Here is a 20,250-nt window from a genome sequence, read left to right as displayed (position 1 = left end):
GTATAATGTTGGGAGTAAAATCTGGATTTTCTTGTCCTGGCAGTAAAGGCTCTGAACCATTTTTTATTTGTGGGCTAACTTAAAAACTGGTTATAAAGAATAATTGTTCTGTAAGTAGTTATTATATGTCAACCTACAGTATTTTAGAATGTTGTAGTATCACCACTTAGACATCAATATCCATTAAAATTGCTCCACAGAAGACAATAATTTCAATTAATGACTAGGATTAGGTCAGTAAATATGCATGCCCTGACAAGGAAGAGAAGAACAATAAATTTTCTTGTTCACCTGTCTACCTCCTTCCACTATGGTATCTCTAGTGAAAGAAGAAAGAATAATAATAAAAAGATTTCCCTTTTGTTAATCGTAACCTTGCTTACCCTGAGGGGAAGAGAAAGAGGAGAGAACATTCCCCAAAAGTATTACACTTTGGTCCTCCTCGTAAGGTTACTTGGATGAGTTTCACCCTAATGAATGTTGCCTGTCTGCAAAACAATTTCCCCTTTAAAAGCATCTGATTTTCCCTTTGAGGACTATACCATAATTATCAAGTATCTATATACCTTCTTCCTTGAAAACAGTTTCATAAGGCTATGTGAACTCTTTCTTTTGGTTATGAAAGAAATGAAAGCTAGAACTACAGGGAAAAATACCAGTTAGATGGACTATTTCATATTAAAAACCTACCTGTAATCACACTATCCAAATATAATAACTGGCTGATACTAAAAGATATGTATATAAATACACATCTATGTACACACATATTTTATGAAAATGAGATTATACTATAGTTCTAATAAGATTCTTTTGTCACTTTTGAATCCTGAACACATAATTGCTGCATAAAAAGAACTAAAATGTAAATAAATTATTACCACCAGATAATAAAGGATAAAGTCAAGATTAGAACTAAGGTATGTAATTCCAAAGCTCACGCCCTCTCCATTATACAGTGCTGCCTCAGCTTCCTCAAGTATAAAATGGATTTGACCATTATATTACATTGGGTAACATTAAGCATGGAATGAACTAATGAGCGAGAAAACACCCTGAAACTATAAAGCATTGTTAGAGGAATCTAAGGGACTATTATAGTATCCTCACCTGCAATATAGGCAAAACTCACTGTAATGCTTTGGCACTGAACTGTCATGTTATACAACGTCGATTAAGGTTTATACTTCTATACATAGACAATACGGGGGATAATCTCAAAACCCTTTACAATCAGAATTGAACTTAAAAACATTTTAAGAAGCCCTTCAAGCAATTATGAAACCTAAAGAAGTGTGCACCATTTTAATTGCTATAAGACCATACAATTAGATTAGCATTATAAAACTGTATATAACATCAAAAAATGCTCTGAATTAAGCACCATTATTTGAAATGCGTATTTGTTAGATTTTTAAAAACATAGTGACCATTTAAAATGCTATTTTTTTCTTGAAATAGGGCATCTTGAAGGAAGTCCAAACCGTTTTTAAAGTAAACCTATATCCAATGTACCCTGCCCTTAACACTGATACCAAAGTTTTAAAACAAAAACAAAGTATGACTTCAATGTATAAGCCATTTCATCTTACTCTGCAAAACCTGAGCCTAACTTTTTAAAATTTTCAGATGAATATGTGTGAAGTAGACAAAGCTGCTGGGGTATACACTTCTGAAAGAATGGAAGGCAGAGGAAATAAACACTATTAGTTGTTAAGACTAATACTCCTACCCAAGGTAAACTTCTCTTTCTTCTACTCCACACTTCCCATCTCTTGCCTCCTCCCTGCCCCATATATAAATTCATGGCAACTTCTTCTAATAAACATATACTAGCTATCCGATGTTTTTAAACTGTTGAGAAAGAAAATTCTTTTAATGCTCTGTAGGACACGGAATGCTACAATTAACAGAGAGCAAACATTTTCAAAACACTTTCAAATGACTTGACTAAAAAGTAGAATTCAAATTAGATCTTTTAACTATGCCGCAGTTCAAATATCATATAAGTACCTTTACTTACCTCAAATTTTCATTAAACCTTACTGTAGCTGCACAGTGGAATATAATATTGGTAGACTCTATGATGATCTCTTTATCTTCTTCACTAAGAGCCAGTTTAGGTTGGGTGAGTTCACTGTTGACTGCTATAATTTTCTCCCTAAAATCTGGATTTTCATCTCTCAATCTGTCAAAAAGCTATCAAAGGGGAAAAACATTTTAGGGCAGTATTTTTCAATTTTCTAAAACCCATCATCACCACCTTTTCCTCCCCCAAGGATCACTATTTTTTAAATTTCAACTACGTGAATCCTAAGGTTGCTTAAATTGCTATCATTCTGTATGAAAAACACTCTATGGGGTCCACATTATTATCCCCATTTTATAGATGAGGAATCTGAGACACAGAGAGGTTAAGTAACTTGCCAAAGGACACAGGGCTGGTAGCTTGCAGAATTAAATTTTAACTGTCCATGCTTTTGTTGATTAGATTATATTATCTCTCAGAATAGACATAAGCAGTACAGACATCAGAACAATGTTTAAAATGATCATTCAGGGACTTCCTGGTGGCGCAGTGGTTAAGAATCCGCCTGCCAATGCAGGGCACACGGGTTCGATCCCTGGTCTGGGAAGATCCCACATGCTGCGGAGCAACTAAGCCTGTGCATCACAACCACTGAGCCTGTACTCTAGAGTCCGCGAGCCACAACTACTGAGCCCACGCACCACAACTATTGAAGCCTGCGCGCCTAGAGCATGCTCTGCAACAAGAGAAGCCACCGCAATGAGAAGTCCGTGCACCTCAATGAAGAGTAGCCCCCGCTCTCCACAACTAGAGAAAGCCTGCATGCAGCAACAAAGACCCAACTCAGACAAAAATAAATAAATTACATTTTAAAATAAATAAATAAAAATAAAATGATCATTCAGATTTCTAAAATCCAAACCTTAATTTATCACTTCATTTCATTTTGGTTTTAGTCTCTTTTAGTAGATTAAAATACCATTAATCATACTCTACCTAAAATCTTAGAAAAATTTTAAAGGGAAAAACAAAGTATGTTAAAGGAAAAAAAAGTTGGTAAGCAAATGTGAATATGAAGCTGGATAAACTTGAGATATACATATAGGATTCTAACTTGAAAATAGAAAATTCAATATTCCTTAAGTATACTCAAAGGAATAAATTTAACTAGAGAATCAGATCCCAAAATGGTTACAGTATAAAGGTACATTCAATTGTGAGTCAAATTTAATTTTTTAACCCAGATTTTATAGAGGAACACTGATGTCACCTCCAGATCACTGTTCTATTACACCCTGACTCTCCACTCCATTGAAAGTCCATATTTGTAGTTTAAGCAGAGATTCTGAAATCTGGGGAAAAAAGTCTATAAAACATATATGGTACTCGCTTTCACCTTCCCAGGTGACTTTTAGTAAGTAACAGTCTTCCCCTCCACCACTGCTAGCTAGTGACTTCAATATTATTGTTTTCTTATGTTAATTAATAAAATATTTACTAAGCATTTCAGATGAACTAAGTACCTTCTATACACTGAGAAAACAAGAATTATGACCTTTGCCTCAAGTTATTTAGAGTCTAATAGGAAAAATTAGACAAGTAAACAGACAGTTAAAATATAATGTTATAAGTAATAAAATAGGGATAATATAAGTGTTATGAGACTGTACAGGAGCAACATCTAGCCCTGCTAGTTGGGAAGGACCTGAGATTATAAAGTAGAAGAATAGTGTTGCAGGTAGAGAAAGTAGCATGTATAACCACCTAGAAGTAATAGAGCACTAATGTTTGGGAAATATAAAAAACTCAGTAAGACTTGGCCAATGACTGGACGAGGGATAAGGAATATAAACTCCACGTGGACAGGGACTAGGGTCTACTTTGCTCAGAACAAAGGCCCCAGATAACAGAGTGCCTGGCAAGACAGTGACATGATAAACATCTGTTAAGTGAATAAATTCATTAGGTGGAAAACACTGGGAGAGAAAGAAGTGCAGCTATGGAGATACGAGTTCAGTTTTGTGAACATTGAGTGTAAAGTGTCAATGAGAACACCCCAGAAGACTGATCTAGTAGAGATAACTGGCTCTGTGGGTCCTGAGTTCAGGGAAGAAAGAGCCAGACTACTGATATAGATTTTATTAACCACACAGGTAGCCCTGGGAGAATATCACCCAGGTAGCAGCAGTGATGAGCTCCCAAGGTCCAGACTATATGAAGCTTTTTCCAAATCTAATTTAAAATACAACCTTTCACCTCACATACAACAGAAGGTGCTGAGTAATTACCTAACTGGACCTAGTAGGAAGAGATCAAGGCCAAGGACAGAATTCTGAAGAATATTTAAGGGGTTAGCAGAGAAAAGGAGCCTGAAAATGACCAGAAAAGTACTTTTAACACACTGAATTCAGACTTTTTCATTCTCCCAGATTGCCAATGACCTTTAATTCCCCTTCATATCAGATATCTCCACCACTACCATCAATATGTGATCACGCTGTTTTACAAGTTACATCTCAAATGCGATGCTCTTCCCTTCTTTAGCTACCATCTCTTTATTCAATACCATCTTTTCCAAAGTTTTTTTTTAAAAATTATTTATTTATTTATTTATTTATGGATGTGTTGGGTCTTCGTTTCTGTGCGAGGGCTTTCTCTAGTTGTGGCAAGCGGGGGCCACTCTTCGTCGCGGTGCACGGGCCTCTCACTATCGCGGCCTCTCTTGTTGCGGAGCACAGGCTCCAGACGCGCAGGCTCAGTAATTGTGGCTCACGGGCCTAGTTGCTCCGCAGCATGTGGGATCTTCCCAGACCAGGGCTCGAACCCGTGTCCCCTGCATTGGCAGGCAGATTCTCAACCACTGCGCCACCAGGGAAGCCCCTCCAAAGTTTTTAACCCACTGGTACCCCAATTAGTTCCGACTTTACTAAGTCCACTAATGCCCTCTTTAATGTATTTTATTCCCTTTCCAGAATTTATTTCATGGTCAACTATTTTCACTCCTTGCCAGCAATGAGGTTTACCTTCCCAGAGACATTCCTGTAAATCAGTGGTTCTCAAGTTGGGGCAATTTTAGCCCCCAGGGAACATTTGGTGATGTCTGAAGACATTTTTCTTTGTCAAAACTGGGATGGTGAGGAGAGGGAGCTGCTGGCATTTAGTGGGTAGAGGCCAGGAATGCTGACCACCCTACAATGCATAGGACAGCTCCCCATAACAAAGAATTATCTGGCCCAAAATGTGAATAGTGCTGAAGTTGAGAAATTCTGCTATAAGACAATGTCCCACTACAGTATATGCTCTATGCCTATGCTTTTATTCCTGTTTCAAAATCACAGAAGGCTCTACCTAAAAGTTTCTTAACAACTTTAAGTGTACATATTCACTGCTACTTGATATAAAAAGAACTCATTTTATTGATTCACCAGAAATGCTATACATAAGTGGGAATGAATGGCCCTAGGAGTAAGTGGTGGGATGTGCCGGGGGGAATTAAAAGCATAAGATAAAATGACAAAATTTTAGAGTATTTTAGTCAAGTATTTTTTAGACAAATACTTGGGGACAAGGCATTTTTATATTGAAAATAATGGCCATATGTTTAGACTAAACTATAAAAGTTCAATGAAATTTCAGGCTTTCAGTAAAAGATAATCATTTTCTTTACAAATTAGACTTACTGGTGCAGAAAAATTTTAGAAGCATTACCCTGGAGACCCCAGAGAAGATGCCCAACTCTTTCACATTTAACTTAGGTCCTCAATTCCAACCAAGACATCAGCTTCAATAATTGCTCCTATCCAATCTCTCTTAACACCTCTACACTCTCTCTTCCTTCCCTCCTCCCTCTTAAAAACTCTCTAGACTGTAGGCTCCATTAAGGCAGGGACTCTTATTTATTCCTGAATTCAACCCCTTACATCAAGTCAAGTGCCCAGCACTGAGTAGGCACAATAAATGTTTTCTTAAAAATAAAAAATGAATAAGAATAAATAACCTCTCACTAGGGGGAGGGAGGGTGTTGGGAAGGGAATTACAATATACCAATTACAAGTGGTTCATGATAAAAATGCCAAGATGAGTAAACAAAGGGCAGAGATGGCAGCAAAACACACATGGAGGCATTATTACTTAAAATAGGCCTTGTGGTCTTATAGCCCCCTTGATGACTCCCTTCTCACAGGTTTTAAGGGAAGCAAAGAATTCCAAAAGGATTTGGCAAAAAATCAGAAAGAGGAAAAAGAAGAGACACTAACGTACACTATCTGAATAGTTAAGAAGTTTAGGGATAACTTCTAAATTTTGTAGAAAGGATTTTACATCCTACAGTTAAATAAAAATAAAAGCAACATGTTAAGTATCTGCTGCATGATGTCGAAGAAAAGCTACTGTGACATGACAATTAGTTCTAATCCAAAGAACTATCACAAAGGTATACGAAGTTCATTCAAAGTAAAAAGTCTGGTTAGTTGCTATGTAAGGATTTGCTAATTTTTTTGTTTTTTCCAACCAGACTATAAGAATTTAGATAGACAAATGAGCATCATTCTCTTCCAAAAAAAAAAAAAATAATGCTATCACTGACATTTCTTTGGAGGTATATGCCTATAGAGTCTGAGCCCTTGCAAAACTGAGCTCACAGCTTTCTAATCACTTTTGTTTCTGACTCCAATTTCATTATCTGAATCTTTACTGCCAAGCTTGGGTTCAAATTAATTTTGGATGTCTGCAAAAGTCAACTCTCTCCTTAAAGCATGAACATTTGCCCCTATTCAGTATATACATTAGAATGTGTCTGTAGGCTGTCCCCACATGGTCTAAGCAACACTGTACACTCTTAATCAGCACCAGTTCTCAAAGTGTGGAAGATCCTAGGAGTCCCTGAGACTCCTACTTAGGGAGTGCACAAAGTCAAAACTACTTTCATAATAAAAGTAAAACATTATTTGCATTTTTCACTTTCATTCTCTCACAAGTATGGAGAGGAATTTTCCAAAGCTACATGTGTAATGACATCATCACTCTCGATGGCTAATGGAATGTGTGCTTGTATGTATATTCTTTTACTTTAAAAATTTCTCAATTTTAAATGGGACCTAACGAAACTTAAAAGCTTTTGCACAGCAAAGGAAACCATAAACAAGACAAAAAGACAACCTTCAGAATGGGAGAAAATATTTGCAAATGAAGCAACTGACAAAGGATTAATCTCCAATATTTACAAACAGCTCATGCAACTCAATATCAAAAAAACAAACAACCCAATCCAAAAATGGGCAGAAGACCTAAATAGACATTTCTCCAAAGAAGATACACAGATTGCCAACAAACACATGAAAGGATGCTCAACATCACTAATCATTAGAGAAATGCAAATCAAAACTACAATGAGGTATCACCTCACACCAGTCAGAATGGCCATCATCAAACAATCTACAAACAATAAATGCTGGAGAGGGTGTGGAGAAAAGGGAAGTCTCTTGCACTGTTGGTGGGAATGTAAATTGATACAGCCACTATGGAGAACAGTATGGAGGTTCCTTAAAAAACTAAAAATAGAACTACCATACGGCCCAGCAATCCCACTACTGGACATATACCCTGAGAAAACCATAATTCAAAAAGGGTCATGTACCACAATGTTCACTGCAGTTCTATTTACAATAGCCAGGACATGGAAGCAACCTAAGTGTCCATCGACAGATGAATGGATAAAGAATTGGCACACATATACAATGGAATATTACTCAGCCATAAAAAGAAACAAAATTGAGTTATTTGTAGTGAGGTGGATGGACCTAGAGACTGTCATACAGAGTGAAGTAAGTCAGAAAGAGAAAAATAAATACTGTATGCTAACATATATATATGGAATCTAAAAAAAAAAAATAGTTCTGAAGAACCTAGGGGGCAGGACAGGAATAAAGACGCAGACGTAGAGAATGGACTTGAGGACACAGGGAGGGGGAAGGGTAAGCTGGGACGAAGTGAGACAGTGGCATGGACTTATATATACTAACAAATGTAAAACAGATAACTAGTGGCAAGCAGCCCATAGCACAGGGAGATGAGCTCGGTGCTTTGTGACCACCTAGAGGGGTGGGATAGGGAGGGTGGGAGGGAGACGCAAGAGGGAGGAGATACGGGGATATATGTATATGTATAGCTGATTCACTTTGTTATAAAGCATTAACTAGCACACCATTGTAAAGCAATTATACTCCAATAAAGATGTTAAAAAAAAGAAAAAAAAAGAAAAGAGGAAACTAGAAGAGGAATACAGCATAAAGCTTACTTTGATAAATCTATACACAGAAAAAGATGGGTGAAGAGTTGAACTGGGGAAGCATAGATCATAACTACAGTGTGAATACCTGACTGGAAAATTGTTCTTGTTAACTCTCAGCACTCGATGAATGATCTAGCAATCCAGTATAAAATAAATCAATATTAATATTAATATTGCACTACAATTATCATAACTACTAAATCACTATCATTGCTATTACTGCTTCTATCATGTTTTGAGTTTTTACTATGGCCCAGGCTTTGTGCAAAATGTTTTAAATAGCAGTATCTTATTTGAATCAATCATTCAACATGTACTTAACACGTGGTCTGTGTAAGGTATTGTTAAAGTCTCAAAACTTTATAAAGAGGTGTTACGGACTGAAAAAAAAAAAAATTCTCAATTTTAATCTCTACTACGATAAACATCAATAAGATACTTGAAATAAAACCTCACAAAAACAAAATCTCTTTGAAGTCCTCAATAATTTTTAAGAGTGTAAAGGGGTCCAGAGATCAAAAGTTTGAGAATCACTGCCTTAAATAAACAGAATCTTTCAACCTATTTGGATGATATGAAAAAATATAGCCATAAGGTAATAATATCAGTCTGCAATACACTGCAGTCAATATACATTATCAAATAATTTGCTCAAGAGTTTTAAAAGTCACTTGGAAAAAAGCTATAAATTATATCACGTTTTTTAAAAAGTCCTTATACTAGGCTACCAAATAGTTTTAATTTTAAAATGATATTGAATACAGTTTAGTCGATCTTCCCAGTTCTCAGGAAAAACTGAAAATGACCTTTGTACCTACCACACTTTAAGATGGCAAATTCTTCAAGCATAGTTATTATGTAGCTAGATTTTACGGTAGTAAATACTGAAATATTAACTCACATCTTTTTTTCATTGTCTCTAAAGAATTAGGAACAATAATGAAAATGACTACAACTTGTCTTTTTTTTTTTTTTTTTGGACATGCCACATGGCACCCAGGATCTTAGTTCCCCGACTAGGGATCGAACCCATGCCCCCTCCAGTGGAAGCAAAGAGTCTTAACCAATGGATCACCAGGGAAGTCCCTTGTCTTTTTTTTTAATTGAGATAACTAACACTGGTTTATAACATCATATAAGTTCCACGATTAGGACATTATATTTTGACTCCTATATACACTACTGCGTGCTCACCAACAGAAGTTTAGTTTCCATCTGTCACCATACAGTTGACCCCCTTTACCCATTTCACCCTACCCCCAACCCCTTCCTCTCTGGTAATCACTACTCTGTTCTCTGTTTTCATGTTTAACCCACATCTTACTTTTAAAAATAAGTACGTAGAAAGTTCATGTGATAATTCCTTAATCTAAGAGTTTAAAAATACTAGCTACATTTTTCTCATGTGTAAGTATAAATATTTGTTTAAAGCCCTCTTCCTCAAGTCAAACAAGCAAAAATTTAAAAGAATAATTAACAATTTTAATTGTATTTTAAAAGGCAGAAACCTCACTTGGGGAGAGGAAGAGTGTTAGTAGGAATACTCCAGCACTTAGTATTTACTTTACATGCCTTATACAGAGTCCAGTAAAGCAGACACCACAGCTTGCTCTGACACTCTTCCAACCTGCCAAGCAGTTCTCAGAGCCTCTGCCCATGCTGTTCCCTCTACCTTTAACACTCTTCCTCCACGTACCACATGGATTCTTCCTCACTTCATCATTCAGGTCTGTGACCAAACGTCACCTCAGAGAGAACTTTTTCTGACCATCGTATCTAAAGCAGCACCTCCATCACTGTCAATCCCCCTTTTCTGCTTTACTTTTGAACAGCACGTGCCACTATTCAACATGTTATATAGTTGTTAACTTGTCTCCCTAACTAGAATGTAAATTCCAAATGCTGGGATTTTGTTTTCTTCACTGCCGTATCTCTAGTAACCTGAACAGCTTCTAGTATATAGCAGGACTCACATCTTTGTGGAAGGGAGGGAAAATGGGAAGAACACAAGTGCACGAGAGTTTGGGGCAATGGGAAGAACGTTACTAGAGTATAACTACCCTTGTGAGCTATACTGTCAACTGAGTAGCCCTCAAAGAAGTAGATTTGTTTTAAAAAGTAATTCAGAGAAAAGAAGTTTTTCTAGTTGAAGTAAAGATTATTTAAAGTTTTCATATGGGGACAAACTCAATAAACAGTGGGACAAAGGTAAATATTATTTTTATTCTTTAATGCCCTATTAATAGTTTCAAACAATTTATTTTTAAAAGGAAAAACAAATATTAATTTACACCTCACTGTTAAAACCCTGTGGGTCTAGGATTACCTCTTAATGGGGAGGAGGGGGAATACAAACAAGAAAAACATGGATGCTTCACAAAAGAGAGAAGTTTATCTTTCTGAACCAAAATTATATTTGAATGGAAATCATTCTCAAACAACGTAACATCTTAGTAAAGAAAACATTCTAAATATAGTTTAACCTTTTCTTAATTTATCCTTAGTCACTGTAGTGAATATTGGTGATTGTATTTTATTATAACGCTGTAATGTTAAGAAAATTAAAAGTTTTATTTAAACCCTCCCACACTTCTGTACAGGTCTTATTGTGTATCTTCTCTTTTTCTCTTAATTGTTTTTCTGTTATTATACTTTATCACTCCTAGGAGATAAGCTTCCCACTACTGCCCTAACCCATAAACTGACTCTTATTCCTTCTGATGTTAACCTCTGTTATTCGCTGCCCTTCACACACTTCTCTTTCGCTTTTGTCATCTTCTCTTTTAATTTCTGTAAACTTGGGCACCAAGTTTTTTGCCATTGGCTTCAGGAAATTAAGCTATTTTTACTCAGTGTGTACCAGCTACAACATTTACAACTAGTAAGGTATCCAACTCTCAAGATTACTTTTCCCATTTTATCACAAAGCGTTCCATCATCTTTGTCTTACTTTCTTATCTATTGGGGAAGTAATGCTATAAAGTAGAAAGGGATTTGTTATCAAGTCATCTGCATTATATCTGACATCTATTAGCTACACAACTTCAGACAAAATAACCACCTCTGAGATTCACTGTCTATATTTGTAAAATGGGACATATCAACATCTGTCCCTACCAGAGCATGAGCTCTGGGTTCAACCGTCAGAGTTCACAGACATTGGCTCTAACACTAACTATATGACCTTGTAGAATGGGAATAAGACCAGTACTTACCTTGAAGAGTTCCTGTGATAATTAAATACATATAAGGTGCTTTGCACACAGTGCCTGGCACAACTTAAGCACTCAATAAATGTCAGCCACTATTAACTATGGATTTCTACTGAAAGATCAAAACAGGCTGGAATACAAATCATGTCTAATAAATTATTTATTAACTCTAGAGAATTGTTAATCTATAATTAATCAACATATCTTTTGATACTTTTCAGCAATTCTTTCCCTGCTCAGAGTAACTCAGAGGTTTCTAGTTTTGGTCTTTTTTGTTTTTTTACATGTAAGTCACAGCTGCCCTAGAAGATTAAAAGGTACCAGATACCTATCTAGTAACTAAAAAATTACATAGCTACTATACCAAACTTACTAACAATGAATGTCAGATAAATTCTAAAGCTTGTGACTATGAAATAATTTTACTCCAGCTTATTTCCATTTTTTCTTAGCCATATTTTACTAAAGGTTCAAATGTACGACATACTCTTGTATTCTATATAACCCTTCTGTCATCATGTTCTTATTTGTCAAATGGGAATATGTGACTTTGCTACTTCCTAATACTTTTGTGGGGAGCAATTAGTGCTTACAAATCTTTAACTGTTATCAAAGCACTGTGTCTCACAGCATAGTAGGAGTTAAAAACTAACTCATTATTATTATTCCGAATCTATTTAAACACCTAGTAATTACAAATAACCTGCCTCAAATATTCTAAAAACACATTAAACCTTTACCATAAAGGTAATTTAGAACTTGTTATATAATTTTGTTCATCATAGAAGAAAGCTTTTTTCTCCTACTGATCACAAGTCATATTCAGTTTACTGCCATTCTTATAGGATTTTTTTTACCAATTTTTTTCAGGATACTTAAGAAATATACTCTGTTGATGATTACAATAATCAGATGCACAAACACACACTTTTTTCTCTCTTCCAAATGATCATTTTCCATACTTACCTTGCCACTAATGACTTCTTCTACTCGCTGCTGGGGTGTCTGTCCAGCTTTCTGCCTCACCAAAACATACACTGAATTCACCTTAGGACACGACCTCAGCAACTTTTCCAGAAGTACCTTCCCTAGGAAACCAGTAGCTCCAGTGAGGAGGACATTCTTGCCTTCATAGTATTCTGGGATTGAAACCATTCTGATCCTAAGGAAAATATGACAAATAAGCATCACTTCAAAGATTTATGTTCATTGTTACATACTGAAAATCTCTTGGTATTCAAATAAGTATTTTAAAGGACAGGCAAAAATCAAAGTTCAACGTTAACACAAAAGGGGACATTAACGTTTGGCTCATTGTAGCATGGTGGAAAGTACAATGAACTGCAACACTGGCTTCTAATCCCTGTTTTCACCTGGACCACCTCGGACAAGTCACTCACCTTCTCTGGGCCTGGGTTTCTTTAGTACAGTTTGTACCAAGTGACCTCTAAAAATTCCTTCAGCAATAAGAATCCAAATCTCCACTTAAACCTCAGTTAAACCCCAAACATGAATAAGTGGTGTTTCTCTGTCTCCAAAAGTATTTATAACACCAAATACAGGTCAGCAGCAAGACTCAATTGCCTAGCTTGTATAACAGGGTGAGGTGTCATATTCACCTATCATCACCAGTTGAAACAAGAGGTAACACCAAGTCCTTTCTTTTACACGTCTGTAGTGACAATGTATTCAAAAGGTACTTAAATCTCCCTTTTAAAAAAGTCATAGTAAGAAATATATAGACTGACTTATCCTCCCTACCCAAATTCCACTGAAACAGCAGAAAAGAGAGTATACTAATAGAATGAACACACAAAAGAACCATGATGAGTGGAAAAAACAAGATGCAGAAGGACTCATGCAGTATGTCACTATTCAAGGCTCAAACACATTCAAAATGATGCTATTTATTGTTCAGAAATGCATACACATGATAATATTAATAAATGCATTAGAGAGAGTATAATACAATCAGAGAAGAGAATAAGAAGCTTCAATTGTATTTATGTTTTATTTAAGCTAAGAAGTAGATACCTGTATTTTATATCTAAATTTTTCACAATTATAAAAAATTAAATTCATAACAATCTGAAAACCCATTAACAAGCAGAAAGAAAAGAAGGAAGGAAGGTAGGAAGGAAGGCAAGAAAAAAGAATTTCCACAAGAAATAGATAAGACTAAATTGATAAGAGAAGCCATAGCATAAGAAATAACAACCTAATAAGCAAAACAAACATAGGAAAGGACCATAAGAAGGCAAGAGCTGTCCCAACCCCCTAAATAGAAAACACCAAGTTCAGGATCAAGAAGCTGAATAAAAGCTTAGGGAAATTAAGGTAACTAAAGGTTGCTCACAGAACAGCAGAGCCACTCCTGACAGTCTTACTTCCTGTATAAACTTTGGCTCCCAGGCTTAGTATCCAGATCTGCTGAGAACATCCAGCATGGGTGCTAGGGACAAAAGCGAAGTAGGGCTGAGTTTGAGGTTGCTCTGTACATCCACAAATGGAGGTGGGGCACTGGGAGAAAGGAAACAGAAACAACCAAAAGAAAAAACGTCTTCAGAGCACTCGTGCCCCAGAAATAAATTTTAGGTCCTCAGATTATCTGGCTGCTGCTGGCCCTTAAAACAAACTCATATAGAGCTCTCAGTAATTCCACTTGGAGAAAAGCTCTCTTGGAAAATCAGGCTTCAGGAAACTGAGAGGAAGGCAGTATCAGCTACCAAAACCAATCATACTAGTCCTTCATAAATATGGATAACTAAGGATCATCAGATATTTAAGAAATACCTACAAAATTAAGAAGGACTAAAATGAAAAGCAACAGAACCAACCACGAAGAAAACTAAGGTAATGAAAAATTTACAGGAAATTTAAATTCTAATAAATACTCTCCAAGTCATTCAAAAGAATATTGCATCCATCGAGTAAACTACTACGAAAAAGGAACAGAGAATAAGAAACCATTGGAGACGGAGCTCTGCCCACCACAGCAAGAGCCAGCTCTACCCACCACCAGTCCCTCCTATCAGGAAACTGGCACAAGCCTCTTAGATAGTCTCATCCACCAGAGGGCAGACAGCAGAAGCAAGAAGAACTACAATCCTGCAGCATGTGGAACAAAAACCATATTCACAGAAAAATAGACAAGATGAAAAGGCAGAGGGCTATGTACCAGATGAAGGAACAAGATAAAACCCCAGAAAAACAACTAAATGAAGTGAAGATAGGCAACCTTCCAGAAAAAGAATTCAGAATAATGATAGTGAAGATGATCCAGGATCTCGCAAAAAGAATGGAGGCAAAGATCGAGAACATGCAAGAAATGTTTAACAAAGACCTAGAAGAATTAAAGAACAAACAAACAGAGATGAACAACACAATAACTGAAATGAAAAATACACTAGAAGGAATCAATAGCAGAATAACTGAGGCAGAAGAACAGATAAGTGACCTGGAAGACAGAATGGTGGAATTCACTGCTGTGGAACAGAATAAATAAAAAAGAATGAAAAGAAATGAAGACAGCCTAAGAGACCTCTGGGACATTAAACACAACAATATTCGCATTATAGGGGTCCCAGAAGGAGAAGAGAGAGAGAAAGGACCTGAGAAAATATTTGAAGAGATTATAGGCAAAAACTTCCCTAATATGGGAAAGGAAATAGCCACCAATGTCCAGGAAGCACAAAGAGTCCCATACAGGATAAACCCAAGGAGAAACACACTGAGATACATAGTAATCAAACTGGCAAAAATTAAAGACAAAGAAAAATTATTCAAAGCAGCAAGGGAAAAACGACAAATAACATACAAGGGAACTCCCATAAGGTTAACAGCTGATTTCTCAGTAGAAACTCTACAAGTCACAAGGGAGTCGCATGACATACTTAAAGTGATGAAAGGGAAGAACCTACAACCAAGATTACTCTACCTGGCAAGGATCTCATTCAGATTCGATGCAGAAATCAAAAGCTTTACAGACAAGCAAAAGCTAAGAGAATTCAGCACCATCAAACCAGCTCTACAACAAATGCTAAAGGAACTTCTCTAAGTGGGAAACACAAGAGAAGAAAATGACCTACAAAAACAAACCCAAAACAATTAAGAAAATGGTAATAGGAACGTACATATTGATAATTACCTTAAACGTGAATGAATTAAATGCTCCAAGCAAAAGACACAGACTGGCTGAATGGATACAAAAACAAGACCCATATATATGCTGTCTACAAGAGACCGACTTCAGACCTAGGAATACATACATACTGAAAGTGAGGGGATGGAAAAAAGATATTCCATGCAAATGGAAATCAAAAGAAAGCTGGAGTGGCAAAACTCATATCAGATAAAATAGACTTTAAAATAAAGAACGTTACAAGAGAAGAGGAAGGGCACTACATAATGATCAAGGCATCAATCCAAGAAGATATAACAATTGTAAATATATATGCACCCAACATAGGAGCACCTCAATACATAAGGCAACTGTTAACAGCTCTAAAAGAGGAAATCGACAGTAACACAGTAATAGTGGGGGACTTTAACACCTCACTTACATCAACAGACAGATCATCCAAACAGAAAATTAATAAGGGAACACAAGCTTTAAATGACACAACAGACCAGACAGAATTAATTGATATCTATAGAACATTCCATCCAGAAACAGCAGATTACACTTTCTTCTCAAGTGCACATGGAACATTCTCCAGGATAGATCACATCTGGGGTCACAAATCAAGCCTCAGTAAATTTAGAAAATTCAAATCATATCAAGCATCTTTTGTGACCACACGCTATGGGATTAGAAAGCAATTACAGGGAAAAAAAAGTAAAGAACACAAACACATGGATTGATTTACATATATTGAAGAATCCTTGCATCCCTGGGATAAATCCCACTTCATCATGGTGTATGATCCTTTTAATGTGTTGTTGCATTCTGTTTGCTAGTATTTTGTTGAGGACTTTTGCATCTATATTCATCAGTGATATTGGTCTGTAATTTTCTTTTTTGTAGTATCTTTGTCTGGTTTTGGTATCAGGGTGATGGTGCCCTCATAGAATGAGTTTGGGCATGTTCCTTCCTCTGCAATTTTCTGGAAGAGTTTGAGAAGGATGGGTGTTAGCTCTTCTCTAAATGTTTCATAGAATTCACCTGTGAAGCCATCTGGTCCTGGACTTCGGTTTGTTGGAAGATTTTTAATCAGTTTCAATTTCAGTGCTTGTGATTGGTCTGTTTATATTTTGACAAAACAATATGTTACAAAATAACCAAGAGATCACTGAAGAAATCAAAGAGGAAATCAAAAAATACCTAGAGACAAAAGACAATGAAAACACGATTCAAAACCTATGGGATGCAGCAGAAGCAGTTCTAAGAGGGAAGTTTATAGCAATACAAACCTACCTCAAGAAACAAGAAAAAGCTCAAATAAACAATCTAACCTTAGGCCTAAAGGAACTAGAGAAAGAAGAACAAACAAAACCCAAAGTTAGCAGAAGGAAGGAAATTATAAAGATTGGAGAAGAAATAAATGAAATAGAAACAAAGAAGACAATAGCAAAGATCAACAAAACTAAAAGCTGGTTCTTTGAGAAGATAAACAAAATTGATAAACCATTAGCCAGACTCATCAAGAAAAAGGAGGAGAGGACTCAAATCAATAAAATTAGAAATGAAAAAGGATAAGTTACAACAGACACTGCAGAAGTACAAAGCATCCTAAGATACTACTACAAGCAACTCTATGCCAATAAAATGGACAACCTGGAAGAAATGGACAAATTCTTAGAAAGGTATAACCTTCCAAGACTGAACCAGGGAGAAATAGCAAATATGAACAGACCAATCACAAGCACTGAAATTGAAACTGTGATTAAAAATCTTCCAACAGGGCTTCCCTGGTGGCACAGTGGTTGAGAATCTGCCTGCCAATGCAGGGGACACGGGTTCGAGCCCTGGTCTGGGAAGATCCCACATGCCACGGAGCGACTAGGCCCGTGAGCCACAACTACTGAGCCTGTGCGTCTGGAGCCCGTGCTCCGCAACAAGAGAGGCCGCGATAGTGAGAGGCCCGCGCACCGCGATGAAGAATGGCACCCGCTTGCCGCAACTGGAGAAAGCCCTCGCACAGAAATGAAGACCCACTACAGCTAAAAATAAATAAATAAATAAATAAATTTATAAAAAAAAAAAAAGAAAGAAAAAAAGAAGCAGCCAATTCCATTAAAAAAAAAAAAAATCTTCCAACAAACAAAAGTCTAGGACCAGATGGCTTCACAGGTGAATTCTACCAAACATTTAGAGAAGAGCTACCACCTATCCTTCTCAAACACTTCCAAAAAATTGCAGAGGAAGGAACACTCCCAAACTCATTCTATGAGGCCACCATCACCCTGATACCAAAACCAGACAAAGATACTACAAAAAAAGAAAATTACAGACCAATATCACTGATGAATATAGATGCAAAAATCCTCAACAAAATATTAGCAAACAGAATGCAACAAAACATTAAAAGGATCATACACCATGATGAAGTGGGATTTATCCCAGGGATGCAAGGATTCTTCAATATATGCAAATCAATCAATGTCATACACCATATTAACAAACTGAGGAATAAATACCATATGATCATCTCAACAGATGCAGAAAAAGCTTTTGACAAAATTCAGCACCTATTTATGATAAAAACTCCCCAGAAAGTAGGCAAAGAGGGAACCTACCTCAACATAATACAGGCTATATACGACAAACCCACAGCAAACATCATTCTCAATGGTGAAAAACTGAAAGCATTTCCTCTAAGATCAGGAACAAGACAAAGATGTCCACTCTCACCACTATTATTCAACATAGTCTTGGAAGTCCTAGCCACGGCAATCAGAGAAGAAAAAGAAATAAAAGGAATACAAATTGGAAAAGAAGAAGTAAAACTGTCACTGTTTGCAGATGACATGATACTATACATACAGAATCCTAAAGATGCCATCAGAAAACTACTAGAGCTAATCAATGAATTTGGTGAAGCTGCAGGATACAAAATTAATGCATAGAAATCTCTTGCATTCCTATACACTAATGATGAAAAATCTGAAAGAGAAATTAAGGAAACACTCCCATTCACCACTGCAACAAAAAGAATAAAATACCTTGGAATAAACCTACCTAGGGAGACAGAAGACCTGGATGCAGAAAACAATATGACACTGATGAAAGAAATTAATGATACAAACAGATGGAGAGATATACCATGTTCTTGGATTGGAAGAATCAATATTGTGAAAATGACTATACTACCCAAAGCAATCTACAGATTCAATGCATTCCCTATCAAATTACCAATGGCATTTTTTACACAACTGGAACAAAAAATCTTAAAATTTGTATGGCGACACAAAAGACCCCAAATAGCCAAAGCAATCTTGAGAGAAACAAACGGAGCTGGAGGAATCAGACTCCCTGACTTCAGACTATACTACAAAGCTACAGTAATCAAGACAATATGGTACTGGCACAAAAAGAGAAATAATCAATGGAACAGGATAGAAACCCAGAGATAAACCCACGCACCTATGGTCAATTAATCTATGACAAAGGAGGCAAGGATATACAATGGAGAAAAGACAGTCTCTTCAATAAGAGGTGCTGGGAAAACTGGACAGCTACATGTAAAAGAATGAAATTAGAACACTCCCTAACACCATACACAAAAATAAACTCAAAATGGATTAGAGACCTAAATGTAAGGCCAGAAACTATAAAACTCTTAGAGGAAAACATAGGAAGAACACTCTTTGACATAAATCACAGCAAGACGTTTTTTGATCCACCTCTTAATGGAAATAAAAACAAAAATAAACAAACGGGACTAATGAAACGTAAAAGCTTTTACAAAGCAAAGGAAACTACAAACAAGATGAAAAGACAACCCTCAGAATGGGAGAAAATATTTGCAAACGAATCAACGGACAAAGGATTAATCTCCAAAATATATAAACAGCTCATGCAGCTCAATATTAAAAAAACAAACAACCCAACCCCAAAATGGGCAGAAGACCTAAATAGACATTTCTCCAAAGAAGACATACAGATGGCCAAGAAGCACATGAAAAGCAGCTCTACATCACTAATTATTAGAGAAATGCAAATCAAAACTACAATGAGGTATCACCTCACACCAGTTAGAATGGACACCATCAGAAAATCTACAAACAACAAATGCTGGAGAAGGTGTGGAGAAAAGGGAACCCTCTTGCACTGTTGGTGGGGATGTAAATTGATACAGCCACTATGGAGAACAGTATGAAGGTTCCTTAAAAAACTAAAAATAGAATTACCATATGACCACCCAGCAATACCACTACTGGGCATATACTCGGAGAAAACCATAATTCAAAAAGACACATGCGCATCAATGTTCATTGCAGCACTATTTACTATAGCCAGGTCATGGAAGCAACCTAAATGCCCATCGACAGATGAATAGATAAAGAAGATGTGGCACATATATGCAATGGAATATTACTCAGCCATAAAAAGAAATGAAATGGAGGTATTTGTAATGAGGTGGATGGAGTTAGAGTCTGTCATACAGAGTGAAGTAAGTCAGAAAGAGAAAAACAAATACAGTATGCTAACACATATATACGGAATCTAAGGAAAAAAAAAAAAAAGGCCATGAAGAACCTAGTGGCAAGACGGGAAT

At 36.4% G+C, this 20,250-nt stretch overlaps 1 protein-coding gene across 3 annotated transcripts in view; it reads right to left on the bottom strand.

Annotated features, from left to right (window-relative positions):
- Positions 1 to 20,250, bottom strand: part of FAR1 (fatty acyl-CoA reductase 1) — a 77,625-nt gene that overhangs the window by 30,553 nt on the left and 26,822 nt on the right. For all 3 annotated transcript variants that reach the window (XM_068554517.1, XM_068554516.1, XM_068554514.1), the window contains 2 exons: positions 12,497 to 12,692; positions 2,024 to 2,199 (listed from right to left, as the gene is read on the bottom strand). In XM_068554517.1, the coding sequence (XP_068410618.1) occupies positions 2,024 to 2,199; positions 12,497 to 12,685 (365 nt within the window). In that variant the 5' untranslated portion in view covers positions 12,686 to 12,692. The remainder of the gene's footprint in view (positions 1 to 2,023; positions 2,200 to 12,496; positions 12,693 to 20,250) is intronic.

Source organism: Eschrichtius robustus, chromosome 11 (genome assembly GCF_028021215.1).
Source record: "Eschrichtius robustus isolate mEscRob2 chromosome 11, mEscRob2.pri, whole genome shotgun sequence".
NCBI lineage: Eukaryota > Metazoa > Chordata > Mammalia > Artiodactyla > Eschrichtiidae > Eschrichtius > Eschrichtius robustus.
This window is presented reverse-complemented; position numbering and strand designations above follow the sequence as displayed.